At 42.5% G+C, this 24,490-nt stretch overlaps 2 protein-coding genes across 2 annotated transcripts in view; one reads left to right on the forward strand and one right to left on the reverse strand.

The window, feature by feature from the left end:
- Positions 1-400: 400 nt before the first annotated feature.
- Positions 401-23,962, forward strand: HABP2 (hyaluronan binding protein 2). Its single transcript, XM_059851986.1, has 14 exons — positions 401-525; positions 8,676-8,712; positions 13,600-13,725; positions 14,816-14,923; positions 15,339-15,455; positions 15,777-15,896; positions 16,539-16,710; positions 17,133-17,221; positions 17,351-17,582; positions 18,458-18,603; positions 18,931-19,065; positions 20,566-20,711; positions 21,586-21,786; positions 23,360-23,962. Exons 1-13 carry the CDS (start codon positions 457-459, stop codon positions 21,760-21,762), a joined length of 1,674 nt encoding a protein of 557 aa, XP_059707969.1. The 5' UTR covers positions 401-456; the 3' UTR covers positions 21,763-21,786; positions 23,360-23,962.
- Positions 22,308-24,490, reverse strand: part of NRAP (nebulin related anchoring protein) — a 47,990-nt gene continuing 45,807 nt past the window's right edge. The window contains exon 42 of the mRNA XM_059851985.1: positions 22,308-23,419. Within this exon, the coding sequence (XP_059707968.1) occupies positions 23,318-23,419 (102 nt within the window). The 3' untranslated portion in view covers positions 22,308-23,317. The remainder of the gene's footprint in view (positions 23,420-24,490) is intronic.

The following is a 24,490-nucleotide window of genomic DNA, read 5'->3' on the forward strand; positions in this document are numbered from 1 at the left end:
TAGTGGAAAAAAACTCAAGAACATGAACTCTGATTCATGCCTGAAATTTAGAAAATAATCAAATAAAACACTTTGATGCTTTTAAAAATTATATGTTATGTAACAAGATCTCACTGTTTTTCTGGTGAGACAGAAGTAAGTATGATTCATACTTTTTTCCTAATTTAAAATAATAGTTGAAAGATAATTCTAATACAAGGTAAATGCTTGTATTTATTATTAATTTATACTGTTCCCATCCTTGTTACTTACTGATTTGAAACATTTGCCACTGGTCAATGCAGTGATTATCTGGACAGGATGCATTTATTTGATCAGGGCAATCTGTTGAACATTAAACAATATTTGAAGCACGGTTAATTATTTGCACTGAATTATCTTGACCTCAAAAGACTGTGACTCATCTGAAAAACCATAGGCAAGAAGAAAAAGCTAATTTCAAGAAAAGAACCAAGGATGGTTAACAGTGCTTTGACGCTTCAGGTTCTTCCAGTGGTTATTCTCCTAGGGACCACATGTCTGGGCGTGAGTATGTTTTTTATTCTCCTTTTCTTTCTGTGTCCCAGCTATATCTTAATTTCAGGCCACTGAGGTGACCAAGGTAATGCAACATAAGAGGGAAGCCCCATGGGTTTTTTTGAAGCAGACATCTACAGTGTCAAGGAATGGCTCTCCTGGGTACAGTGAGTGGCCACACTGCTCCTGGTGGTCTGTGGTGGGGAGCATGGTCCCTCTCCTGGTCCTGGGCACTAAGAAATGCTCCAAAACCCTGGTCTGCAGCATGGGCAACTCATCTTAAAATCATAGAATGTTTTGGGTTAGAAGGCACCATAACTATGTTGTTCCAACCCCCTTGCCATGGACAGGGACATCTTCCACTAGAGCAGGTTGCTCAGAGCTCCATCCAGCCTGGCCTTGGGTATTTCTATGGATGGGGCATCCACCATCTCCCTGGGCAACCTGTGACACTGACTCACCTCCCTCACCATAAAAACTTTCTTCCTTATTTCCAGTCTTCGTTCTGAAGGGACAAAATGTCTGATTAAGCAGGTCAGGTAGGTCCTGCCTCTACAGCTTTGCAAACTCTTCTGTAAAAGGTAGAAATTCCCCCAGCCACATGTTTTGAATGACTGAATTATCGTTGTTGCTAACATGGGAGGAAGGTTAATGGCAAAGTATGTAACACAGCTAGGGGTGACCAGAGCTCTGCTCTGGCAGAGCTTGATACACTTTCCTACATCTATTCATCTCCTTTTTAAAGAAGACTGGAAGAATGACTTGTAATCAAAGAAAAGTTAAAAGTCAGTGTTAAAAAAATTTCTTTTGTTCTTCCAAGCAATCAAGTAGATTTTCTCATGAAGGAATCTGAGGTTCTTTAAAACATCTGCTTTCTTAGTGAATTTTCCTATGTATACAGGTTCATATTTACTGAAATACATTGCAAAAATTCAGATGTTGACATGTTTAAATGGAATTCTTTGGAAAAAATATATAGTGAGGGTGTTTAAAGGGGCATAGATTTTTTTATGAAGTCTGGGATTTGAGATCAGTGATTTTCACAACTCAGTGGACTAATTAATAAACCGGAACCCACGCCACACTTGGTCCAGTATGCATGTAGCATCTTACTGAGGGGATCAGCTCTAGGGTACTTAAATGCCAGTTTTACACACTTTGTGAGAACCCCATCTAATATAAATAGGCTTATCATGAATTGGGCAGTGTTAATTCATGCTCAGTTAGGAAGATATGGGGCCAGTCTTAGACAACATGAAGTTTTGCCCAAATTTTTTCTAATGAGTCGTAAGTGTTAGATTGATTCAATGCTTTGACAGTCCTAATCTGACTTTGTTTTCAAAATTGCTATGGAAAATGTAGAGCATATCTTCCCCTGCCCCTGAAAATTCATTAACATTGCTAAAATGCAAAAGCAATTCTGCTGTCACTGAAAAGCAGCACGACAGAATATTCAGCAGGCTAGTTTTTAATAAAACATGCTTTTTCTTCATAATTAATATAACAAGGTTTTCTGGCTTAGCACTTGGCATGGATCCCAGATAAAAAAAAAGAGGGAATGAGTTGCCATGATGTGACCATTGCATAACAAACAAGTTATGAGAGGATATATTTGTCTTAATGATTTATCCTGAAGAAAAAGTTGCACTGAAATAGCTTGAATGAAAAGATAATAGATGCACTTTGCTGAAACCACCCTTAAATTCATATTTTCATCCTTCTCTAGAACTATCATTTTTATTTGAATCTGGTTTAGAAGTAATAATATGATAAACAAATATTATTGGTGAAATATAGCAGAAATCAAACATGGGTTTAAGCAGTAGTTCATGCTGAGTCAGTTACAATGTAACAAGAAAATACTTGGACATTCATGGATCTGACAGGTTTGGAGCAGAATCCTAGGACAAAAATTTTCATTTAGTTCTTTCATACTACCTGAAAAGAAATGGAACCCATCTGCATGAATGCATACTATTTCCATAAAAAGCATAAAGCTGCATGGTGAGCACTGAATTTGGTCCTTTAGTTTAGCACATGTGATGCAACTGCACCAAAGATTGTCTACAGACATGGCAGGTCTTCTGGGGTTGGGGTTTTTTACCCCTGCTTTTCATTTCACTTTTGCTCAGCAAGATACTGTAGTAGAAATGTGCCTGCCATCAAGGTACTGCATTGTTAAATATTCCTTAATTAATTTATTAATTCAAAGAGAAAGCCAAATAACTCTTCTGCAACTGAGTCTATCCTCAGTTATCCAGACTTGTATTGAAGCAACTTTTCTGGAATGCACTCAGATTTAAATGACATGTTTAAATGTTGTGCTGAGTTGGGCTAGAGAAATCTGGAACAGGACAACAGGAAGTTGGATCCCACAACAGTCCAGTGACAGCTCTTTCCATACACCAGGCTGCAGCTCCCACTTAATAGTGCTCTAAAGTGATTCAGCACATGTTTGCAGGAAAAAAAAGTTATTTTTAAATCTACAGGTGTTCAGATCAGGCCTTTTCCTTGTATCAGATATCCTTGCAAAGTCACCATCCCTGGCAGTGGGGAGGAAGACTTGCAAGAGTCAGAGTAGCAGAGGTGGCTCTTCACTGAATATTTTGGGACTTCAAAAAATTGATATCCACTTAGTTGTGATGGAAAGTGTTTTTAAATCACAAGCCTTGCCCAATCCAATAACCAAGTGCACTTAGTAGTGGAAAGGGAAGGATAAAAGTATCACATTAAGATCAAACAATTGTAAAAAAAGAAACCCTTATCATGAGGGCCTATGGAGAGCTCTTGGCCCACAGAAAGCAGGATGCTGTTGCCAGCAGTGAAGGTCTTTCCTTGCCTCAGGCTCTTGGAGACCAACATTTTAGGGTGTTCCAAACTCAACTCTGTCCGACATCTTTTTGTCACCCCCAAGGGATCCATTCCTGTTGTAAACTCCCACTGCTGCTTCCCTCACCCTCACTACAGGACTGCACCATGCACACAGGTATTCACGCTCCGCTGTGCTGATCACTGTGAAGAGAAGATAATGCTGCCAAGCCCTCCTGGATTTGTGGCCCATCAGGTGTAATGCCCTTCTGCAGTGCTCTCCTAAATTTGCCTGATGTAGCAGGAAAGCAACAAAGCCCTGGGAGCGCCCCCAGCTAATTTTGCACCGTGCTCTCAGAGAGGGAAGCGTTCCTCGCTGACCCCCCAAGGCAATCAGCTTATGCCCTGCAGCGTGCAGGTTGATATCCCGTGTAACTAAAGGGACTTAATGACTTTGCATAAGCTTTAAGTCTAGCAGTATAATCTGCATTCCCAGGACTGGCTGCAGGAGTGTTTGATAGCACAGGCACTCTGTTAGTGTGACTAGCTGGCTCCTGCAGCCCCCTGAAACACATTTTGTAGCTTCCCTGTGCTGTGGCATCCAAGGCTGACCCCATTTTTCACCTGGGAGCGTGAGTGCACTTCAATCACCAGTCAGCTTTGAAAACATCCAGCTGCTACCAGGCCACCACTTACAGAGCAAAGATTAATTTGGAAACTTTGATCTCTTGGAAAGCAGGAGCAGGTAACTCCTGAGCAGAGGACCAAGCTGGTTTCAGCGGTGCCTCTGAAGGGTCTTGCTTTTTTATTGATCCCTGTGGGTTTTGTATCAGGAGCTACCATGGGAAAGGTTCACCACTAAATAATCAGAAAAATAAAGATTTTAAGTGTGAACTTCTCTGGGTACTCTGGGACTGGTTGATAAGGAACACACCATTTACTCTGGTGCACAAATTGCAGTTCAGTGTGGAGGCAGGAGATGTCTTGTTAGAAGTAAAGCACTCAGAGGTTTTGGTGGAATCCTTTCAGAGAATGGTTTCCCAGGCTAAAAACACAACATGTGTTGCATGTGTGCTCCAGATGATAATGTGCCCTGCTTTCATTATCCTGCAACCATGGCCTTGGCTGAGAAAAACAATGTCATTGCTGGAAAAGCCACTTTCCCTTGAAGTTCAAAGACTGTCACTACCCAAGATGGTTGCAGGCAAAAATCTGGCCGATTGTAAGAGCATCAGAACTGTCGATTCCCTCCTCCTCTGGCAAGCAGCCCAGACAAAGGTTCCTACTGAGAGCTGTCAGCAGGATCAAGGGGTTCACTACGAGAAGGCAGTAGCTGTGTCTGCCCTCGTGGCTCCTTCATGGCTTGTGTCACTTGTGGATGGAAGCTGATCAAATATCCATCTTCATTCTCCAGTTCAACCCCATCCCACCTCCTTCTTGGCTACAAAGTTGTGACTGCACAGATGAACAAACAAAAGCATAATCTTTGTTTTTCTGCCACAGAAGCCACTTCATGACAAGTTGCAGGAAAATTTGCAGGACTTAATGCAATTGAGTGAATAAGCCAATTCCTACCAATGCAGTTTAATACTGAAATTCCTGTAGTGCTTTGTTGCAGTGTCTCTGTGTGTATAGAGATAATTTTTTTCTCTCTTGCTATTCTGTCATGCAAGCTTGAGTGATTACATTGTTTTCTCTGGAAGTGTGTTTTGCACACATGTAAATTCACAGCATAATCCTAGGTTGTCACATTTTTGCTCTTCTTCTCCAGCTGCTTTTGTGTTTTAGTGATTCATTTTTATTGTAATAAGAGGTAGCAATGTACCCAAGACACAATAAATAGTTCAATTGCAGAATGGTCTTGGCAGCCATAAATAATTTCCCTTGAATTTGGGACCAAATCTGCTTGGGTTTATTCAGAAAGAATTGCTTGAGATTAACTGGGCATTTTTGTCTGAGAAAGAGCCATAGGATTCCATCCTGAGATAAAGAAAGCACATGGTTCTGTCATTCCTGTTTCAATCTATTACATTTCATTAGTCTCTCTATCTTAAGGAGTTGAAATGGGAAAATTGCATGTATCATGTATGTGCAATGTAATTAGTACAAAATATATTTAGCATAATTTTGAAGGTTCTTTGAAGGAATGAACTTTTAGTGAAGTGCTAATCATTACAGCGACAAAATACAAGAAAGGTCAGGTGAAATTAGGATATTTTGAATTTCACTATTTTTTTCTAGGAGACCTATAAATGTGGTTGATTCCGTAGTAAGCAGTGCACTGTACCCATGTAAAATGTCCCTCCTGGCTTTTTTTTCTTTTTACTGTTAAGGGTATTTTTTGTTTGGTGGTGGTTTTTTAGGTTTTTTTGGGGTGGGTTTTTTTTTCGGTGTGGGGTTTTTTTTTTTTTTTTTTGGTAGGGTTTCTTTTTTATGAGTCTGAGGTTGTAAAATTTTAAATTGCTCTCTGCAAATTCTTCCAGCTCTGTCCCTCATCACTGCAGAACTGCTATGAACAGAATCCAGTGATTTTATTCCCTCTTGAGAGAGCACACAAAGTATAGGTGTCGAGCTGCAGCAAGGAGACCGTTTGGTGAAACCAGCCCACGGTCTAATTCTTCTCCCCCTGCCCCCCTTCCTTTTGTTCAAATCCTGCTCCTCCTTGGGCTCAGTGTTGCACCTCGTCGGAAGGACAAGATCCTCCTCTGCTGGCCACGAGCAATACGGCATTGTAAGCAGGAGGCCCTGCCTTCTCTGCCCCTGCCTGCCTTCCTCCTGCAGCCCCCTCCTGGACCCCCACCCTGTGCACCCCTCCTGACAGCCTTCTTCTGTATCCATCTCTAAGATCCTGCATCCCACATCCTCTCCTGGAGGGGATGAAGGGGAGAGCTCCGGCACACAGGAGGGAAGGAGTGAGCTCTTCCTCCTCCTCTGTTGCACATCACCATGGCAAGCTTCAAGCCATGAGTCAAAAAGCTAAAACTTGGCCCTCTCCTGGCTAGCAGGGGTGAAATTGCTTCCAAACCAATGTGGGCTGGTGAGTGGTCCAGGGGACCCCAGGACAGAGGAGAAAACTCTCCATGCTGAGAAGTCAGCTCTGCCAGAGGTTTTGTCCCCTGTTGCTCTGCTGCTGCAGCTTGTGACAGACACACGAGGAGGGAGAGCTGCAGCACAAAAGGAGATGCAGGAGCCTTTCAGTAAAGATTGTGTTCAACTCCTGGACTCTGTGCTGAGTGCTCCAGAAGCCTTTGTTCCCAGTAATATTTATATTGTGCTTTCAGATGCTTTCATCCAAAAGCAGGAATCAAAATCTGAGACAGTCACCAGCCACCAAGCCATTGCCTGGTCTGAAGGGTGATACTGTAAACCTGCACATTGTTGAGAGCACCACTTTATTGCAAGAGGGAGTTTAGGGTAGCTGCCTTCCTGTGGTCAGCTCTACCCATGTTTGGACAGAGCAGCAGGTGAATAGCCTGGGAAAGAACGTGATGCACAATGCTGCATCTCTCATCTTTCCTATTTCCTTGGAGTAAGAGCATTGTGAGACTGTCATCTCCACCCTACAGCTGGGGAAACTGAGGCACAGGACAGCTTCGTGCACTTCACTCAGCCTGGGCTGAAACCCTCCAGCATTCCCTGGAGTGCCAAGGGCTGCCCCCAGTGCAGGGTCAAACTCACTCAGTCAAACCTTTTAGAGCCAGCTAGAGAGTGAGATGAAGTGTTTCTTGCATCATCCAGCTCCCAGTGCTGCTTCCTTGTTCTTTGTTTCATCTCTTCCTCCAAAAGAGAGGAGTACACTGGCAGGGTTTGTTTTGGTCTGTGTTTTTGGATGAACACTACCACTAATTGTAAATGGAGCAATTAGACCTTTGCTTTATGTGGCCTCCATTGGGGTCTGGCAAAGGATCTGACGAATGCTGTACCTGCACTCAAGAAACATATACACCAAGGACAGAGCTTTTACAGCCTTCTCATTTACCATCATCTCCACACTCATTCAGGAGGGGCAATTGTGTGAGGATGTGTGCCTTTCCAGCTGCAAAGGATTTAGTTCTGTATGTGTGTGGCTCACTCAAATGCACCTGGGAAGGGGCTCTGCTGAGTGGTTCAGGGGGCACTGCTCTCATTTAAGTCAGTGGGGAAGGGGAGAACTGGAGTCTCCCTGGCTTAAACACAAGAGGGATGCAAAGGTGCCTGAAGCAAAAGCTCATTTATATAGTCCAGAAAATATTCACAAATGTGAATTCTGAGCTTTTTATTTTGTCCTGTTTCTTATTCATTGCTTCTGATTCATTTGTTCTTAGTCTCAACCAGCATTATCTGAGAATGTCTTTCTTCTATATATAATGTGTGACTAAACAGGGCATATATTTACAGTTAATTGTACCTGTAGCAATGCATAGGTGCACATAATAATTGCATTTGTATGTATGCTGTCTTTACTATGTGTGTTAAATTGTTTGAAAATACATTTTACTCCCTGAAATTATGTGAGGGATGAAGAATAGCAGCTTCAAATCTCCTTCACACCCACTGTTAGCATGTGTATCCTCACTGCAGGCAGGTAATCCTGTCCTCAGCCGGGATTTAGAGCAAGAGGGAAAGCAAACGGAAATTGTCACGCTGGGGATGTGTCCTGGTGTAGAGTCAGTGCCTTTCCTTTCAGACAAACCTCACTCACACTCTTCAAAGGCTAAGTGCTGTTTTCCTTCTTCTTTTGTTCCTTTTTGTTGCTTGCCCTTGATCATGAGCCAAACAGGAAAGGCTGGAACCCCACGTTGGAGGTGGGACACATGGCATTTCCTCCTGGAGAGTGCCAGAAATATTCTCCTACATCCAAAGATTGTTGATAGCCTTCCAGCTCAGGGGTCCAGGTCTCAGTGGGTGCGCCAGGGGTAAGGTCCTGGGCCATGCTGCACTGCCCAACATCCACTTTGCTATGCCCAGGCACCTCCCAGCCTCCAGCTTTGGCAGCCAGCTGGAGCGTGGCCTCAGTCAGCGTCTCAGACAAGTTGGACAAATAGCCAGTGTGCCACCACCTCATAAGCAAAGAGAAAACTTAACTCATTCAGGTCATGTTTGTCCCAAAACCGATCAGCCCAGCAGCTTAGGCAGTAGTCTTGGAAAAAATAGACCTCTCCCATGGGTTATTGACATTTTGTTACCCTTTTCAAAGAGCTCTAAAAATCTAGGTCAGTTAGCTCCAGAGCGAGGTTGGACAGGGGACAATGACAGCCTTATCTGCGTGTCCAGCACTAGGGGCAAACAGAACTTTGCACTGTAAGCAAAACTCTGTGCTGGCTTCTGTTTTATCCAGAAAATGACTCTCTGACCTTTTTCATCTCATGCAGGCTTCCCAGTCTTCCTTCTGGGCCAACACAATGGAAGGTAAGTGGTTTCAGTTTCTTCATTTAAACTTCTGCCTGCCAAAAAACTGAGAGGCTTGCTGGTTCATCAAGACCCCTCACTAGTGCCCAGTGCTGAATTATTTGAACCTCATGGAGCACCTTGCTGTGCTTAAAATATGGTCTGTGATCAAGCAGAAAATTTGTTTGACTTTGGACAAGAATATGGTGAGTGCTTTCAGGCCTCCGCATATGCTGTGTGGAGACAATGCTGCATCACGTCCCAGCCAGGAGTGTGTCTGACACACTGGAAACAAAAACAGAGGTACAGCAGCAGTACCAACATGCAGCTGACCACAGGGCTCTCCTGGACCACACCTGCAACTCTCGGTCCTGTCCCAAACCATGACTTTTCTGCCACTCTCAGCCTTCATATGCTTTGGGAACCCGTGAGTGACACAGTGGCCCATGGTCTGGAGGGGAAGTAATGGTGCTGGGCTGAAAACCTCACAGAAGGATGAGCAAAGAGCATAAGTGGGGATCAAAACTGGAGGTTAAATAAATGAAGGCTGACTTTCCCTTGCAGCATGCAACTAACTGTGGAATTTATCTCTGCAAGTCTTTGTCCAAGTGCTAGAAGATTCAGAAACAAGCCCATGCAAGTAAAAATCATTAAAGGCTGTGTTGCATTAAGATGTTGATAAGGGAAAAGCTGTGATGAATATTGTGTGAGGATGTGTAGGATGTGTGAGGATTTGTATATCCTTTCACAGCCTGCATGGTCCATGTAGAAGATTATGGTTTTATTGATAAGTTTGGTATTTTTGCAGGTAAGCCCTGTTCTTTCTTCTCTTGATTTCAGTAGCTGTTAGACCTGAGTTTATAATGCATTATAGACCTGAGTTTATAATTAAATATTACAATAATTTTTCTGATTTTCCTGCAAAAAAAATATGGTGGATTTTAATATGCACTCATTATTCATCTGCATTCTTGTTTATTCCAGTGGTATTTGGGCTTTCAGGTCAAACCAGAAATCTTATCGCTCATACAGCAGTGCCCAAATCAATGTTGCTGTTCTAATAACATGTGTGTAGAAAACAAATTTCCAAATCATTTTTATGTCTGAGCTCAGTATTTGGGTTCTGCAAATATTTGGCCAGAGTCATGCACTTGATTCAGGGTTTACACAGCCTTGTGCAAACTGGTTGATCTGCCTTTTGATGGTGGCTTATCCCTTTAACAATTTTTTAACTCATTCCCAGCCTTACAGTGTATGGTCCTTACATCTGTCCCCCCACACTGTTCCTACAATCTTCTACTCCCCATCCCCCTTAAAGTTTCCTCTCCTTCAGCCATCACGATTCCCCTTCACCCTGCATCCATCCCTCTGAGGAAAAAAAGTGCTGCAAAACTGCTTTTAAGTAACAGCCACAAAACTATTTGAAAGGCTTTCTAGCTTTGTTGTTAGCTGGTTCTTTCTGAAGCTGCAGCTACTCCCAGCCACAGCCTGCTTAGAAGGGAGAAAATAGTGTGAGGTCCCATCTCTGCAGAAGTAAATGGGGAATATCTCATTATTTAAAATACAGTCAGGATTTCAGCCTCATAAAAATAACACTGCAATACTCTCAGAGCTGGGGACAAAAAGTGTTTAGGAGGGTGGTAGGAAAATTCATCCTGCTTAAATTAGGCCAGATTTCAGTCAGTCTCCAGAGGTTCAGAGAGCTTGAATAAATGCTGGGTACTTTCTGGCACTCTTGATGTGTGTTGGCAATAGGCTTTAACTCTGCACATCACTCATCTTGACAACTGCAGTCCAACAAAGTTACCTTGCAATTCAGGTCACCCGATGGCATCCTAATGCATCACTTTCCCACTTGGAACATTAGTCATCACTTGATCCAGGGAAGGTTTTGAAACCAGTGTGACTGTCAGCATCGGGGTATCTGTTCTCTCTGTAACAGAGAGCCCATGTCAGCTAATGAACAAGACGATATTGATCAGAAATCCATTGCTTGATTGACAGCTCTTGGCAATGTGAAAAACTGCAGATGAAAGCTTGCACAGTTTAAAAGATCACCCAGACCTCAAAGCTGATTTGAAGCTTTAAAAGTCAATCTCTGTCTATCAATTATGGGGGGATTTTTTGTACTACACAGAGGAAAGTTATTCTTTGAAAATTTGCATGCAGGATGTCTAATTTAATTTCATGTAATAGTCACATTTCAGTGACAAATGTCAGATCACTGCTTTTTTAAGCATGTTAAGGTTTTCCAGCACTTACAAAGAACGAACACTCTGATTTAGTAATATGTTTAAATCAACCAGTGTATCAGACTTTGTGCTTTAATTATGTGCTCAGATAAAAAAAGTGTTGTTTTTGCTTTACTAAACCTATGGCTTGTTATGAATAATTTAAAAATTTGGAATGGGAGCACTTCTTAAATAAGAGATGTGGAAGCCAAATAGTTACTTAGTGTCAAAACAGTGATAAATAAGAAGACATCTCTTAGTTTGATATCATATGCCCCAGTGAGGGTTTTCTGGTCTTTGTTTTTCACTGCTTCATGCAGCTGGAGATGACATGGAGCAGCTGGGAGATGGGAAATATCACTCATGTGACCTGTAGGAGCTATGTCTGTTTCTCAGTTTCATGAAGAGGGATAACAATGGGGAAAGCATGGACACTGGTCGTTTCTCAGATCTGTTGCACTCTTACATCACCTTGGCTAATCTCCCAGCCAGCAACCTCAGCTTCCTGACTCCCATATTCACATGGGGGACAGGTACCCAAAAGGCTCTGCTGATGTCTTCTGAGCCCTTTCCACATGCATCCTGAACTCCATGCCTTGGCCATTAAATGCCTTGAAATGATAATTGCCAGCCCTTAAGGGCATTGCTCAGGGTTGCCTCCTTTACCTCAGCCCTCTCTACCTGAAGCTGCTCTCTTCAAGGCTGGGTGACAAATTCAGCAGATGTGCTATATCCTCTCCCAAAACTGCCCCATCAGTGCACATGGGGGATTGTGCCCCATGTTTACAGAAGAGCTGAACTTAAAAAGTCATTCATAACCTGTCAAGTAATTACATAAGTGTTCTTAATAAATGATTAACCTGTTGCTGAGAAATCATGCCAAACAAAAATCAAGTGATGGTAGTGTCATTTCTTAACAACACACACAGAGCAGTTGGCTTAAAAACCAGGGTAGATGATTCTACAATGGCTTAGCTATTTGTGCTCATTCAGGACACTAATTTTTCCTCTGTTGACTCAGGAGAGTCCTCTATAAGGCATGCTGGCATGTTTACAGTCTGCTTTTCGCAGTCATCGCTCCCCTGTTCATCCTTCATAACTTTAGGCAGGTATATTTTTCCATAAAAAAGGATACCCCATCCTTCAGACAGCATCTGTGGAATAAAAGCCAGCATGCCCCTCTAAGATTCTGAAAATAAACAGGGGATACAAAATCAGACTACTTCAGACAGTTCCCTCAACCTCAAGTCATTTGCAAAATCTCCTCTCCAACAAAGTGAACTTGGAGGCTGCATTTCAGGCAAAACTTCCTTTTTGTTTTTCTTCCTTAACTACATCACATTAATTTTAATTTTTTTCAGTGTAGACAATGTCCTTATCTTTCAGCAAGATCCTTCTGTTCCTCAGCAAGGAGTACACTTCTGCAACACTTGCACATAGTCGAGACTCGGCTCCTGTGGAAATAATGAGCTGAGGAAAAGGAGTCTTGACTTGACATAGCAATAAATGAGGTGAAACTTTCCTCTATATTTTTTTTGTGAGAAATGAGAGTTGGCATGTAGGAAAAAAAAAAAAAGAAAAAAAAAGAGAAGAAAAAAAGACAGTTCTATTTTAATATGAAATATAAAACACCCATTGTACAAACGTGGAATTTCTTTCTTTTTTTCAGAAGCAAAGAAAGAATAAAGATAAAGGCTGCAAGTGAATGAATGAGGAGAGAAAACTAAGATAATGCAGTCGATAATCAGTTCAAGGCAGAGCATTATCCATGGGGCCATCGGTCCGGCCCTAGGGGAGAGCTTTTTAAAATGTCTCTACGTAGCTTAGCTTTGCTCATTAGCATAGCTTCTCTTTGAAACACTGGAGTGGCTTCCACGGGCAAGAGCTGTACCTGTGGCAGGAGCCACCAGTGCACTTTAATCCAACACCGCCCGTGTGGCCGGCAGGGCCGCGCTCCCCGCGGGCCCCGTGAGGGCTCTGGCCCCTGTAGGCCACGGGCTGGCACAGCAGGGATGGGCTCCTCAGGCAGCACATGGCTGCAGGGCCAGGCCCTCGCTGCTCCAAGGGTGCTTTGTGTGTGAGAAGTCACAAAGTCGTGCAGATGGATGACTCTGTTCCCCCAGTTGCTCTCAGGATGGGACTCTGTGTCCCCGCACACAGCAGAGCCCCTGTGCTGGGGAGGGCCCTGCCTCATTCTCTGCAGCTGTGGTGATGGTCAGCAAAGCAGTTGGACAAAGAAAATCCCTTCTTCTTATAGGAATGTTAATCTCTTTTTGTGCTGTTACCCTGGCTGTGGTGCCGCACTCCTTATGCCTTTGCCTTAGAGCCTTGGCCTGCATTCCCTCTGGGGCATGCTGGCTGTCACCACAGGAGCCAGCTGGGCAGCCAGAGCCCCTGTGCCCCTCAGGAGCATCCTCGAGGGCAGCACTGGGCCAGCTGTGCTCAGGGTGGCCATGCTGAGCACTAGGTGAGCTCTGCCTATGCCAAGAAAGAGCTGAGCATCATCTTTGGTCCTCGAGATGGTCACTAAACCCACTGACATCCCGAATCAGCTGAAAGGGAAAAGTACTGTCCATCTCAGGAATAACTTCTTTCACAACTTGACTCCTTCCAGTTTTAATTCCTCTTCCAGTTTTAATCCTCTGTTCTTTCACTCTCTTCTCGCCCCTCCCTGAAGATGAGACGGATGACTATGAGAACTACTACTATACAGAAGCAAAGCAGGACACCAACCTCCAGCAGGAGCTCCCGGAGCAATTTAGCTGGATGATGACATCTTTAGGTGACTTCGATTACATGGAAGGTACGTGTCAGGGGTGAGCAGGAAGGCAAGGAAGGAGTAAAATCCCAACCCTAAGCTTGAAGCATGAGTGTGGCAGGCCTGGCTGCCAGCCTGCTCTCGAAATGCCTGCATCAAAGGGATGAGTTAGGAGAATTGTTTGCAGTGTTCTTCTTTGTATTTCTCTTGTAAGGATCCTGTGTTTTATCTCCAGGTTTCACAGGATGGATTCTGATCATGCAGAACATTTCTGATTGCTACTACAAAAAAGCACAGGCTTATTTGTCTATAGACACTGTAAGATGTAATTGCTGTTTTCATGGGATATATGTTCTGTATTTATGCTAGGAACCAAATGTAGAGCAGGTTTTTTCTTTTTTTTTTTTTTTCTTCTTTTATCAGTTGCAGAGGTTTTATTTCCTTTTCACTTTTTGTTTTGCCAAACTTCAGGAGAACAGGAAAGGATCCTAGAGATTGCTCAGGGGACTCAAAAGGAGAGGCAGGGAAGTTGCCTGTAACACTCTCCAAGTTATCCCCTGCTACAAAGCAGCAGAGCTGACTTTGGGCTGTTTCCAGTACCAATTGCTCCTGGCAGCCTGGACTGCAGTGGAGATGTTGAGCACAGTGTAAGGAGCAGCACACAAGTGACTTTCAGCAGGTGCCAGCTCCCTTGAGGCAAGAGCCACCCAGAGGTATGGTAGAGTCTAATGGTAGTGGATGGCTTTTCCAGGGGAGATTTAGTGCTATGTTCCAAACAGGACATTGCCAAATCCACATCACTCCAGACTCAGTGCATGAAGGGAGACAGCCAGAGGCAATGCCACAGAGACAAATCTATCTCTGATCAAAGGAAGGGACTTGCCCCATCACAACTCTGTAACAGGGCAAGGGGAGTAGAGGATCTCCAGAGCCAAAGCTATGAGCCACTGCAGCTTGGAATAAACTCTGCAGCAACTCATACAACTCCTGTGGGTGCTGAGTTGATGCACAAGCACAGCATGTTACACAGGATGCTGTGCCCAGGAAGACAGACTCTGGCAACCACAAAATGCAAGAAGACAAAACAGGTGATAAAGGTTGAGATTATGAAAGATCTCTATCCTTACCCCTGCAGACTCATGCTACTCCAATCCCTGCAAGAATGGTGGTACCTGTGAAGCCAAGGGAAGTGACTTCAGCTGTCAGTGCCCCAAGCCATACGGTGGGACTACATGTGAAAAAGGTAATGGCTCTTATGCTAACTTACACTCCTCATTTTGTCAGGTAATGCCACTGTTGCAACTTTATAAACCTGCTGTTTGCTGAGCTGAGTGTTCTGACAGCCCAGAGCAATCATGTCCATAGTTCTTAGGACCTCATCCAGGCCAAAGTCTGTCTAAAGACCATTCAGTGAAATAAACGTCAGGAGTGCAGAGAGAGCTCCTCTATGCCCTGCAAGGTGGGCAGTGGAGAGCTGCTTAATGGTACCACAGATTTTTTGCCATAGATGCTGTGAACAAGAAGTGAGACCCCAAGTCGGCATCTGCCAAATGAAAGCTTCCTTAAAGCATCAAGGGAAGGCATCTTCCCATGATCCCTGCAAGGGATCCTGTCCACACACAAATGCTGATGATGTACCTTATGTGTGTTTTCCACAGTGGAGGACATGTGTCTGGAGAAGAACTGCCACTTTGGTGACTGCCTGATTATATTAACCCCACCCTATTTTAAGTGCAGCTGCAAGCCTCCCTACAAGAGACCCTCCTGCCAGCGCGGTGAGCACTCAGCTGGGCACAAATTGTGGTGGGGACAGCACCATGGCCAGTCTGCTGTGGGAAATCACCCACTGCAGAGGGTGATCTTGCCCTGGTAATGCTGCAGCTCCCATCCATCACTGGCCAGTGATGAGTTATGCATGATTTGCAGGGTGGTGGTTCAGTCACTGGTAAAACCCCCAGAGATAAGTGTTTTACAAGATTTCATGAGAACGCAAAGCCAACAGGATGAGTGGGAGCTCTCCCCAGTTTCCACTGGGCATGTGTCTGTGCAGTGTTCAGCACATTGACAAGGCTGTTCTGTGCTTTCCACATTGACAGCATCCAAACAATGCAGCCCAAACCCTTGCAAAAATGGAGGCACCTGCATAAGGAACAGATACAGATCAAAATTCACCTGCAAGTGCCCTGAACCTTTCAGAGGGAGATTCTGCGAGATCGGTATGTCACAGCACCTCAGGGGGAGGGGTGAACCTCCAGGGAGCCAGGGACTGGCTTTCCCCTGCAGCCAGACGATCTGATGCTATTCCTGTAGCATCCTGTGATGACTTCCTGTCACTGCTCCAAGAGCCTGACTACACCAGGGCACCGGGGACCTTGGAGAGAGGGTCACAGGAAGAGGCTGACTTCTGCAGCTACTGCTGGCAAAGGGGCTTGAAAGAGTTCCTATCTTGGTGTTTTCTCAGTGTGCTTTGGCAAGGTCCCACTGGTACATGGTTAGTGAGGCCCAGAGGTCCTCAGATGTTACACATTACAAAGGGAAGAAATGTCGTGACTTCCTTAATACAAAATCCAAAATCTGATGTAGTGAAGATGCCTGCCCAGTTGCCTGTGACTCCCCAGGCTGAGGGGACTGCTTCTGATGGGTGACATTTGAAGTCAATCAAGGTAGAAGATGGACAGATGTTGGGAAATTATTCTAATTTCTGGCCTGTGTACAATAAGGAACGTAATTACTTGGCCCGGTAGGTACTTCTGATCCTCCATAAAATGAATGTAGGACAAGGAAAGGAAGAAAGAGGAACCACTTTGAGCAAGGAACAACACAAAAGTCATTTTCATAAGTGCATTGTCTTTCTACAGGACCAAATGATTGTTATGAAGAGGACTCCTCTACTTATAGAGGTAGAGTGAACCAAGCAGAAAATGGCAGGACCTGTCTGCACTGGAATTCCCACCATCTCTTGGATCATCCTTTTAATACCTTTATGGAGGATGCTGACTCACATGGCATTGGTGAACACAACTTCTGCAGGTAATATTTTGAAGAAGCAGCTGTAGAGGTCTGTATCAAAGAGATCCTTGAGGACAAACTGCTCATGAATTTGAGAAACTAATGGTGTTAAGATCCCACATCTTTTTAGATACTGCCTGCCCATAAAACACCAGAATGTTAGAGATACCTTCTCTAACCATGCTGATATGAGGCTTTCAGAAGCTGCCCTCTTTGTTTTGAGCCGGTCACACATTTTTCTTATGGCTAAGATAGGGAATAGTAATATGGCAGTGCTGCGTGCCTCACTCAGGCCTCTTCTTTGTCAGTCTCATGAAATATTTTCTTTGTTCATCTCCCATATGGGAACATGAAGCTTGTCCCTAAGAATCCTCAGCTTCTTCAATAGTTTCATGGAGATTTCCCCATTCCTGCTGGCTGATTCTCTCAATTGTTCCCTTCAGGAATCCTGATGAGGATGAAAAACCCTGGTGCTACATCAGGAAAAATAATGAAGTGGATTGGGAATACTGTGATGTTTCACTCTGCTCAGGTAAAGAATGAGAAGCAAGTGATTTGGCAGCACATAGATGGTCTAGAGCAGCAGGTGACTCCCTGCTGCTTAACACTTCCAGTCTGATATCAACTCTGCATTTTACATCTGCTGTCTCTTCCAATGCAGCTGAAGAGACTCCGACAGAACCCCCTACAGACCCCACTGAAATATTCCAAACATGTGGACAACCAGAAGTTCGTAGGACACTCAAGAAGATCTATGGTGGATCCAAGGCTACACCTGGAAAACATCCCTGGATGGCATCTCTGCAGAGACAGACTCCAGATGGGAATGAACATTTCTGTGGTGGAGTGCTAATTAAATCATGCTGGGTTCTTACTGCTGCACACTGCCTTGAGTAAGTGCATGTCCTATCATTAGGGTAGACAGATGCATAAAAAACAGGATGGCTAGTAAAGGCAGCTTGGTATCCATATTATTTGCAAAATGATTGCTGGGAGTCAAATTGAAAGGAAAACATATATGTGGACAGAAAAAAAATTAATACATGCATAAAAATGTTTATATACTTGAAAATGGTGCTTGCTGAAATTACAAACTTAGGCCCCACTCAAATAAAATAAGCTAAAAAAGGAAATAAGCTAAAAGAGGAAAAATGGAGGAAAGTAGGAAGACTTTGCAATGTGTGAAAGAAGACCTCCCTGCAAAACCTTAGGAGATGGGATGCCATAAGCAACATCACCTATTACATCAGAATTAAGCTCTTCAAAACAGTCAAAATATGCACTTAGCTTTAATTCTTTCCTGCGTCAGCTAGCTTAGAATACTACATTTCCTCCAGCATTTGTATTGAATCAGTTGGAAACCAGCACCCTAGGAAACAGGTGAATTACACACTGGAAATAATTTCAAACATATAATTTTTAATATGCTCTGACAATGGCAAGCAGCTTTACTGCCATGGCTACATGAGCTGCCCCTTGTCATCACTGCCACAGTAATAGACTGTGTGCACACTGCTACTCTGCCTTAAAACACGAAGAAATTCATGTACATGCAGCTTTAAATCACTTTATTTCATGATTGCAACAAGTTAAGAGAACATGCATTTTCCAACACCACTACTTTCCTATCTAAGCCTTCCTATAATGATTTTAGGAAATCTTCTGGCCAAGCTTTACAACACGAAGAAATACCTTGAGTTCCTGTTACTAAAAGTGCATCACCACTGATAAAAAATATCTGTATATAAATGACTTTTTTTCTCCCCAGAAACCTAAAAACAAAGATCCAAGTAGCCCTTGGCAAGCAAAACCTTGAGAAGAAAGAGGATCACGAGCAAATATTTGATGCAGTGGAAGTAATTTTACATGGCAAATACAGAGAGGAGACGGGTCATGCCCTATACAATGATATTGGTAAATCCTTTATTTGATACTCACATGGCTCACCTCCACCCTTTGTTGTTTGAAGTACCTCTCTTCCACCAAAGTGAATGTAAAATTCTCATTGATACTATGCTCTGGAAATAATCAGGCCAAATTTTGACCTAGACCGGTTTGAATCTTGGTATGTAATTTGTGATGGGCAGGCAGAAGTCACTGCTCAGGACGAGCCAAACAATGGGAACAGGTCCAGCATAGGGGGCCAAATGGAATATTTGGTTTATGCATGGTAACAACTGCTAACAATAGTTAGGGATCAAAATTAACTCCAAATGCTTTTTGTTATTATCTCCTCTCCAGCACTACTTAAACTGCAGCCTGTTGATGGTTACTGTGCAGTGGAAACAAAGTATGTGAAAACAGCATGTGTCCCAGATTTCTTCCTTCCGGCTGGGACTTCCTGCTTCATTTCTGGATGGGGTGACACAGAGACAGGTACTTGTGGGCTAACTGGATTTTGGGGGGTACTCCAGTGGCAAGGTGGGCTGCTACTTTCAGTAGTAATTGCCAGACTCAAATGAGGACCTAGGCACTGGTGAAACCAAGACATGGAATTAAAAAATAAATTCAGCTAAAACATGAAATGCAAATTTCTCATTAGCAGAAATCTCTAACTGCTAAATCAACCAAACCTGTTAGAGTTTTGATAAGATGCCTGATCATTTTTTAGCCTGCCATCCAACTCTCCATGTCACGGTTTCATCTGAAGCCAGCTGAAGCGAGGAAGTATCAAGAGAGGCTATCACATAGCTTGTGTGTTTCAAGACAGCAGCAAGAAAGATAGGAATTTTCACATGGTTTTCCAGCCCATTGGGTCAGATAAAGCTTTAGCTTTTTGGAAACAGCATCTGGACCTTCAGATGTACTGAAAAATAAAAAAATACCCAAGCTTTTCAAGTTCAACCAGCTCTATCCTTTCTTGCCCATGGTAAATCCTAAGAGGAGACATTATTATGCCCCAAAAAAGATAATGGCAATTTTCTGAAAAATGCATTTTCTCCTGTTCTGATTGATGTGTTGCTGTGAAGCAGCAGAAGGAAAACCTGTCACTGAGGCTGCAGTGGGTGTCCTAGTGCTTAGTGACTGATACAGCCTGATACGATCCATGGGACCGAATTCTCCCTTCACATAACTCCCATTGAAGTCCACAAGAGACAAGCGTGTTCATTTGATCAGAATGCACCAACAGAATTTATTGGACATTTTTTTAAAAGTTTCAAATAAAATCTCTCTTAAAAAGAGTAAAGGGGATTTTATGGGTTTTTTCCCCCCAACAAAGAATATCAAATACCCTGTACATGTTCAAACTAAATGGCTCCTTCTTTGAGCAGAGCTATTATTAGCATTTCAGGAAATCACTGCAGAAATGGAATATTTCCTGAAACTCAAGCAGAACCAAACTTATAAACCACCTTTAATTATCTACAGATGTAGTACTTTGAAACTAAGGCTATTGCCTTTAGATGTCAAGTTATGTCTTTAGATTCACTGTAATTAATCATTGCCCTTAAATATTGTATGATTTTCAGTTTTCATCTGTTTCATTAGCTTGCATGTTAAAGCATCTAATAGAATAAGTCTGAGAAGTGCTGAGCAGCTCAAAGTCCCATGGGGACCTCAGGGAGCTGCAGACAACCAGCACCTTGGAAAAGCAGGATTACACAGAAAGAGCTGATTGGAACCAAATTCTGAATACCTGATTTAACTTTCATTTAGACAACAACTCTGTCCTGAGGGAAACTTCAGGCTCCAGCTCATTGGAAACTTATCATTTTGGCCAGATAGTTCTTTCCTTCCCAGGCTAGGACATGCATCATCCCCCCTTCTCTTCCCCATCCAATTTGTTTGTCAAGCAACCTTGTATTTTGAATGAAAGACAAATTATGACAGGAATGGGAAGAAAGTGACTCCATTTTTTTGGTGCACATCCCATAGGTGACCCATCCCATCAGCTGTTAGATGCCAATGTCAGGCTGATTTCACAGAGGAAATGCAATGAACCCAAACTACATAATGACAAACTGGATGATAGCATGTTCTGTGCAGGAAATCTTCGGAAACCCGGAGTCGATTCTTGTCAGGTCTGTTGCTTTTTCTGTATTTGAACACTAATTTTTTTATGTTAAGAGTCAGGCTGTGCAGAACTTTGGCAATGTGCAGCATATGTATCTGTTCTCACATCTGTGTATTTCAACAGCCTATCTGCTGTACACTTTGAGCTGTACATCCTAAGAGCTAATATTGCCACTGTCACCTACAGGCAGATCTGTGGAATCAAGAGACTTCTGAGGCAGTTTGTCATAATAACCTGAAAACTTGCTCTTTTTTTTCCCCTCAATTTTGTTATGGCCTCTACCTTGACTGCCAGTTCTAATCTGATTTTCACTATCAGAGCTGAGACTTGCAGGGAGTCAGTATTGATGTTTCTTTTCATTACAGCTAAAACAAATGTGAAACAAGTTCATACTTATACCATTGAAAGGTAGGAAACAGTTTGAACAACACTTCCTAAGGTGCAAATTACCACTGTAAAGCATATTTTGCAATAGAAATCAGAAATAAAAAAAAAAACATGCAAGTAAGCAACTCAGAATAAGGCTATTTTGAGGAGTGTGAGACAGCTTAAGTTTTCATTAATGCCAGGGATCCCATCTTTATCTTTCTGAGTTCAGGCTCTGAATTCCTGGTACTTTCATGCCTGGGAAATTTCATGTGACCTTGTCAGATTTATGTCACAGACTGGAAAAAAATTAAAACTTACAGCCAAAAAGTCTGGTATCATTTGACCTGGTCACAGAACTGCAAGTCCACTTAGGGGCTAATCAGCATCTGGTGGTATATCTGTCAGGAAAAAAACATCATTACAGCTTCAAAGTCTTGTGATGAGACAGAAGCATTCTGATTTTGGATACTATTTTGCTTCATGCTTTGAATATGTGTGCTTTCCTTCCTCAGGGAGACTCTGGAGGCCCACTGACTTGTGTAGCAAATGGCTCCTACTATGTATATGGCCTTGTGAGCTGGGGTGAGGGATGTGGGTTAAAAAACAAGCCAGGAGTTTACACCCAGGTGACAAATTTCGCCGATTGGATTAACGCTGTAATTCAGTATTCATCAAGGTCACGTCAGTAGGAGAGAGCTTTGGAATGACAAATGGTAAGATTGAGAGTTTTACTGGTTTTATTCATTCCTTAAATGCCTCATCTTTGACAAAAATATTGCTGATATTTTCTCATGGCCTACATGGGGCATCCTTCATGGCCATCTTGAAAATAGCCTTAAGAATGTTAGCTAGAATGTCAGTGGCAGTTTTTCTGTTGAGGGCTTTGAAATAAGCCCACATTTTTTATCTGAACAGATCAGAAAGTAAAGCTACTCCATTTAATCCCCAAACAATTAAAGGCCCTGATATCATGTTTCTAGATCTGCTTTTCAAGCCATGAAAATTCTCCCAGCTCAGCTGCTGCCAGACATTTCCTCTTCCCCTCATGCTGCCAAGGTGTGTTTTTTCTGCACTCATTGAACCCTGACACCTCAAAGCTATTGGTGTGTGCTCTTAAAGCCAGTACCATTTTTCACACACATAAGAATCACCATGTGACTGAGTTTGCAAGATTGCAGCCATTGGAATTTCCTGAGGAGAGAGGATCAAGCAGGACAATTATTTTTAAAAGCACTTTTGTGGGTAAATAACTACAAATTTTATTAGTGATGCATTTCAGACTGAAAAACCAAACAAAATTTCAGTACTAAATTATCCACTTTATTCCTGATTAGAGAATAATTACAAGTTATGCTTCAGATCTACAATGGTTTATATGTACTTAACCAGTGAGACCTAGTAGTACTAAATGCTATTAAAAAAAATCTGTCTAAAGCCATTGGATAATTTGAGAGTTCTCATAAGATGTGTCAAATTGTGTAACCTTTGCCCAATGATTCTGCACAAAAATTTGAAAAACAAGGGATTGGTATTAAATCAGGATATAAAGAATAGACTTGTTTGTGAAGAGTCAATTTCTTAAAATAGTGATGTCACTCTCACTTGAATTCCAGGGTTTACAACCTTTTCTAAGCAGCTACCTAATCTGTCAATAGCTACCCCTACTGAAAAGAGTAATTCTGATATTTTACTTTGGAAGGTTTGAAAAAAACTGAAGTGATTGTGACCTGAATACATCCTGATAGTCTAGAACAGATTCCCTGATGCCTGCTAGAAGACCTGCCTTTGGCAAGTCAGTGATAACTTTTCTCCCACTGGCTCTTGACTCGTTCATTTCTTAAACCACCTGAATTGTGCTTTTGTACTCTCTTAGGTCAATGGTGGGAATATTCCAGGAACATAAAAATCTCCAAAAATTACAAACATGGAACAAGAGCCACCTGATTTATTCATTATAAATTATTTCATATTCTACCTTCCATGGTACAAAGCTGAGCCTGCCAGTCATCTAGTACTAATTTCATTTACAGCTTTAAATAAATAGCAGAATCTGTGATACATTCAGTGATAACTCATAAAGTATCCACACAAAAATAAAATTATCAGTTATAAATTGCAATATTCTGGTTGCCTTTTAAAACAAAAATTCTTAAAAGCCATCTTTTGTGTTTCCCAGAAAACTGGAAAAGCTGCAGAATTTGCAGGACAAGATGAAAATCTATTTATGTTATGTCTTGTTTCTTTTTACTTCTGATAAAGCTGCATTTGCCTTCTCTTGACTTGCAGAATTTCTGAAGCATCAGGATTGACTCCAACTTGCTGAGATCCTTCTGTCTCCAACTGGTCCTGAAAAATCACAACACAAAAAATTGTGAAACCAGCCAGTGGATAGAGGAGGGCTTTAACCATTATTCTTTAACAGTTTTTCATATTCAAAATTACACAACTGGCAAAAAAAAAAGAGGAAAATCTAAATCACTGTTCTGCACAGAGCGAATTTCTGCTGTGGAGAAGTGCAAAAAATGGACCTATTCATATAAGTTAGATACCTCACATACCAAAGGACAAAATGTGCTCAAGTCCTAGTTTCTATTTTGAAATAAGAAGCAAACCAGCAAGCACCTGAGTTCCACATGGATTGCACACCTGTAGGTTTCCCTGGGACCATCAGGTCATTATCATACCTCTGACTCATGAAGATACTGCTACTACTATAAGTAACAGTAGCTCCCACTGCCTCCATTACTCAACCATAGTTTTCACTTATTTCCTGAGTAACTTTACAGATGGGAATGTAAATCATGGATATGTACTGTTTCTCTTGGTCTGGATTATTGTTTGACTTCTTACCAAAGTTAACAATTAAATGATCAAAGCATTTGAAGTGCAGTGCTTCCCTTTTATTGTAGCTGAATGGTTCCTAACTGTAAGGCCTACGAGATTCCTGTACGGATTTCTGCTCTCTTGTGCTGGGACACTGAAGACTGGGAGTTATCCCTGTGACAGAAGGAAAGCCTGGAAGATCCCTTCTTGTAATATCTTTAACCTTAAGCTGGACAGAGGCAGAGGAGGCTGGAGCATTGCCCCTTTGCACAAAGCCTCCCACATCACGTATTATCTGTCAGGAGCCTATACTCTACCTGTCAATATGGCTGGTAGTGGAGATTACATGGCAACACTGAATTACATGGCAACATGTGGTTCCTGATGAAATTATGAAAAGAGGATGGGAGTTCCATGGGGAGTCCCTTCTACCTCTGCTTCTGCTTTCCTCAGAGGTACTAGGACACTTGGAGATCTGACATCATCCACAAGTTGGGGAAAACACATCCTGACATGACACTGCTGAATTCCCTTCAATGGTTCCTTCAAATTAAGATGTACACTAAGGCACAAAGCTTCATGAGGGAAGTGCAC

The sequence above is a fragment of the Haemorhous mexicanus genome, chromosome 7 (assembly GCF_027477595.1).
Source record: "Haemorhous mexicanus isolate bHaeMex1 chromosome 7, bHaeMex1.pri, whole genome shotgun sequence".
Taxonomy (NCBI): Eukaryota; Metazoa; Chordata; class Aves; order Passeriformes; family Fringillidae; genus Haemorhous; species Haemorhous mexicanus.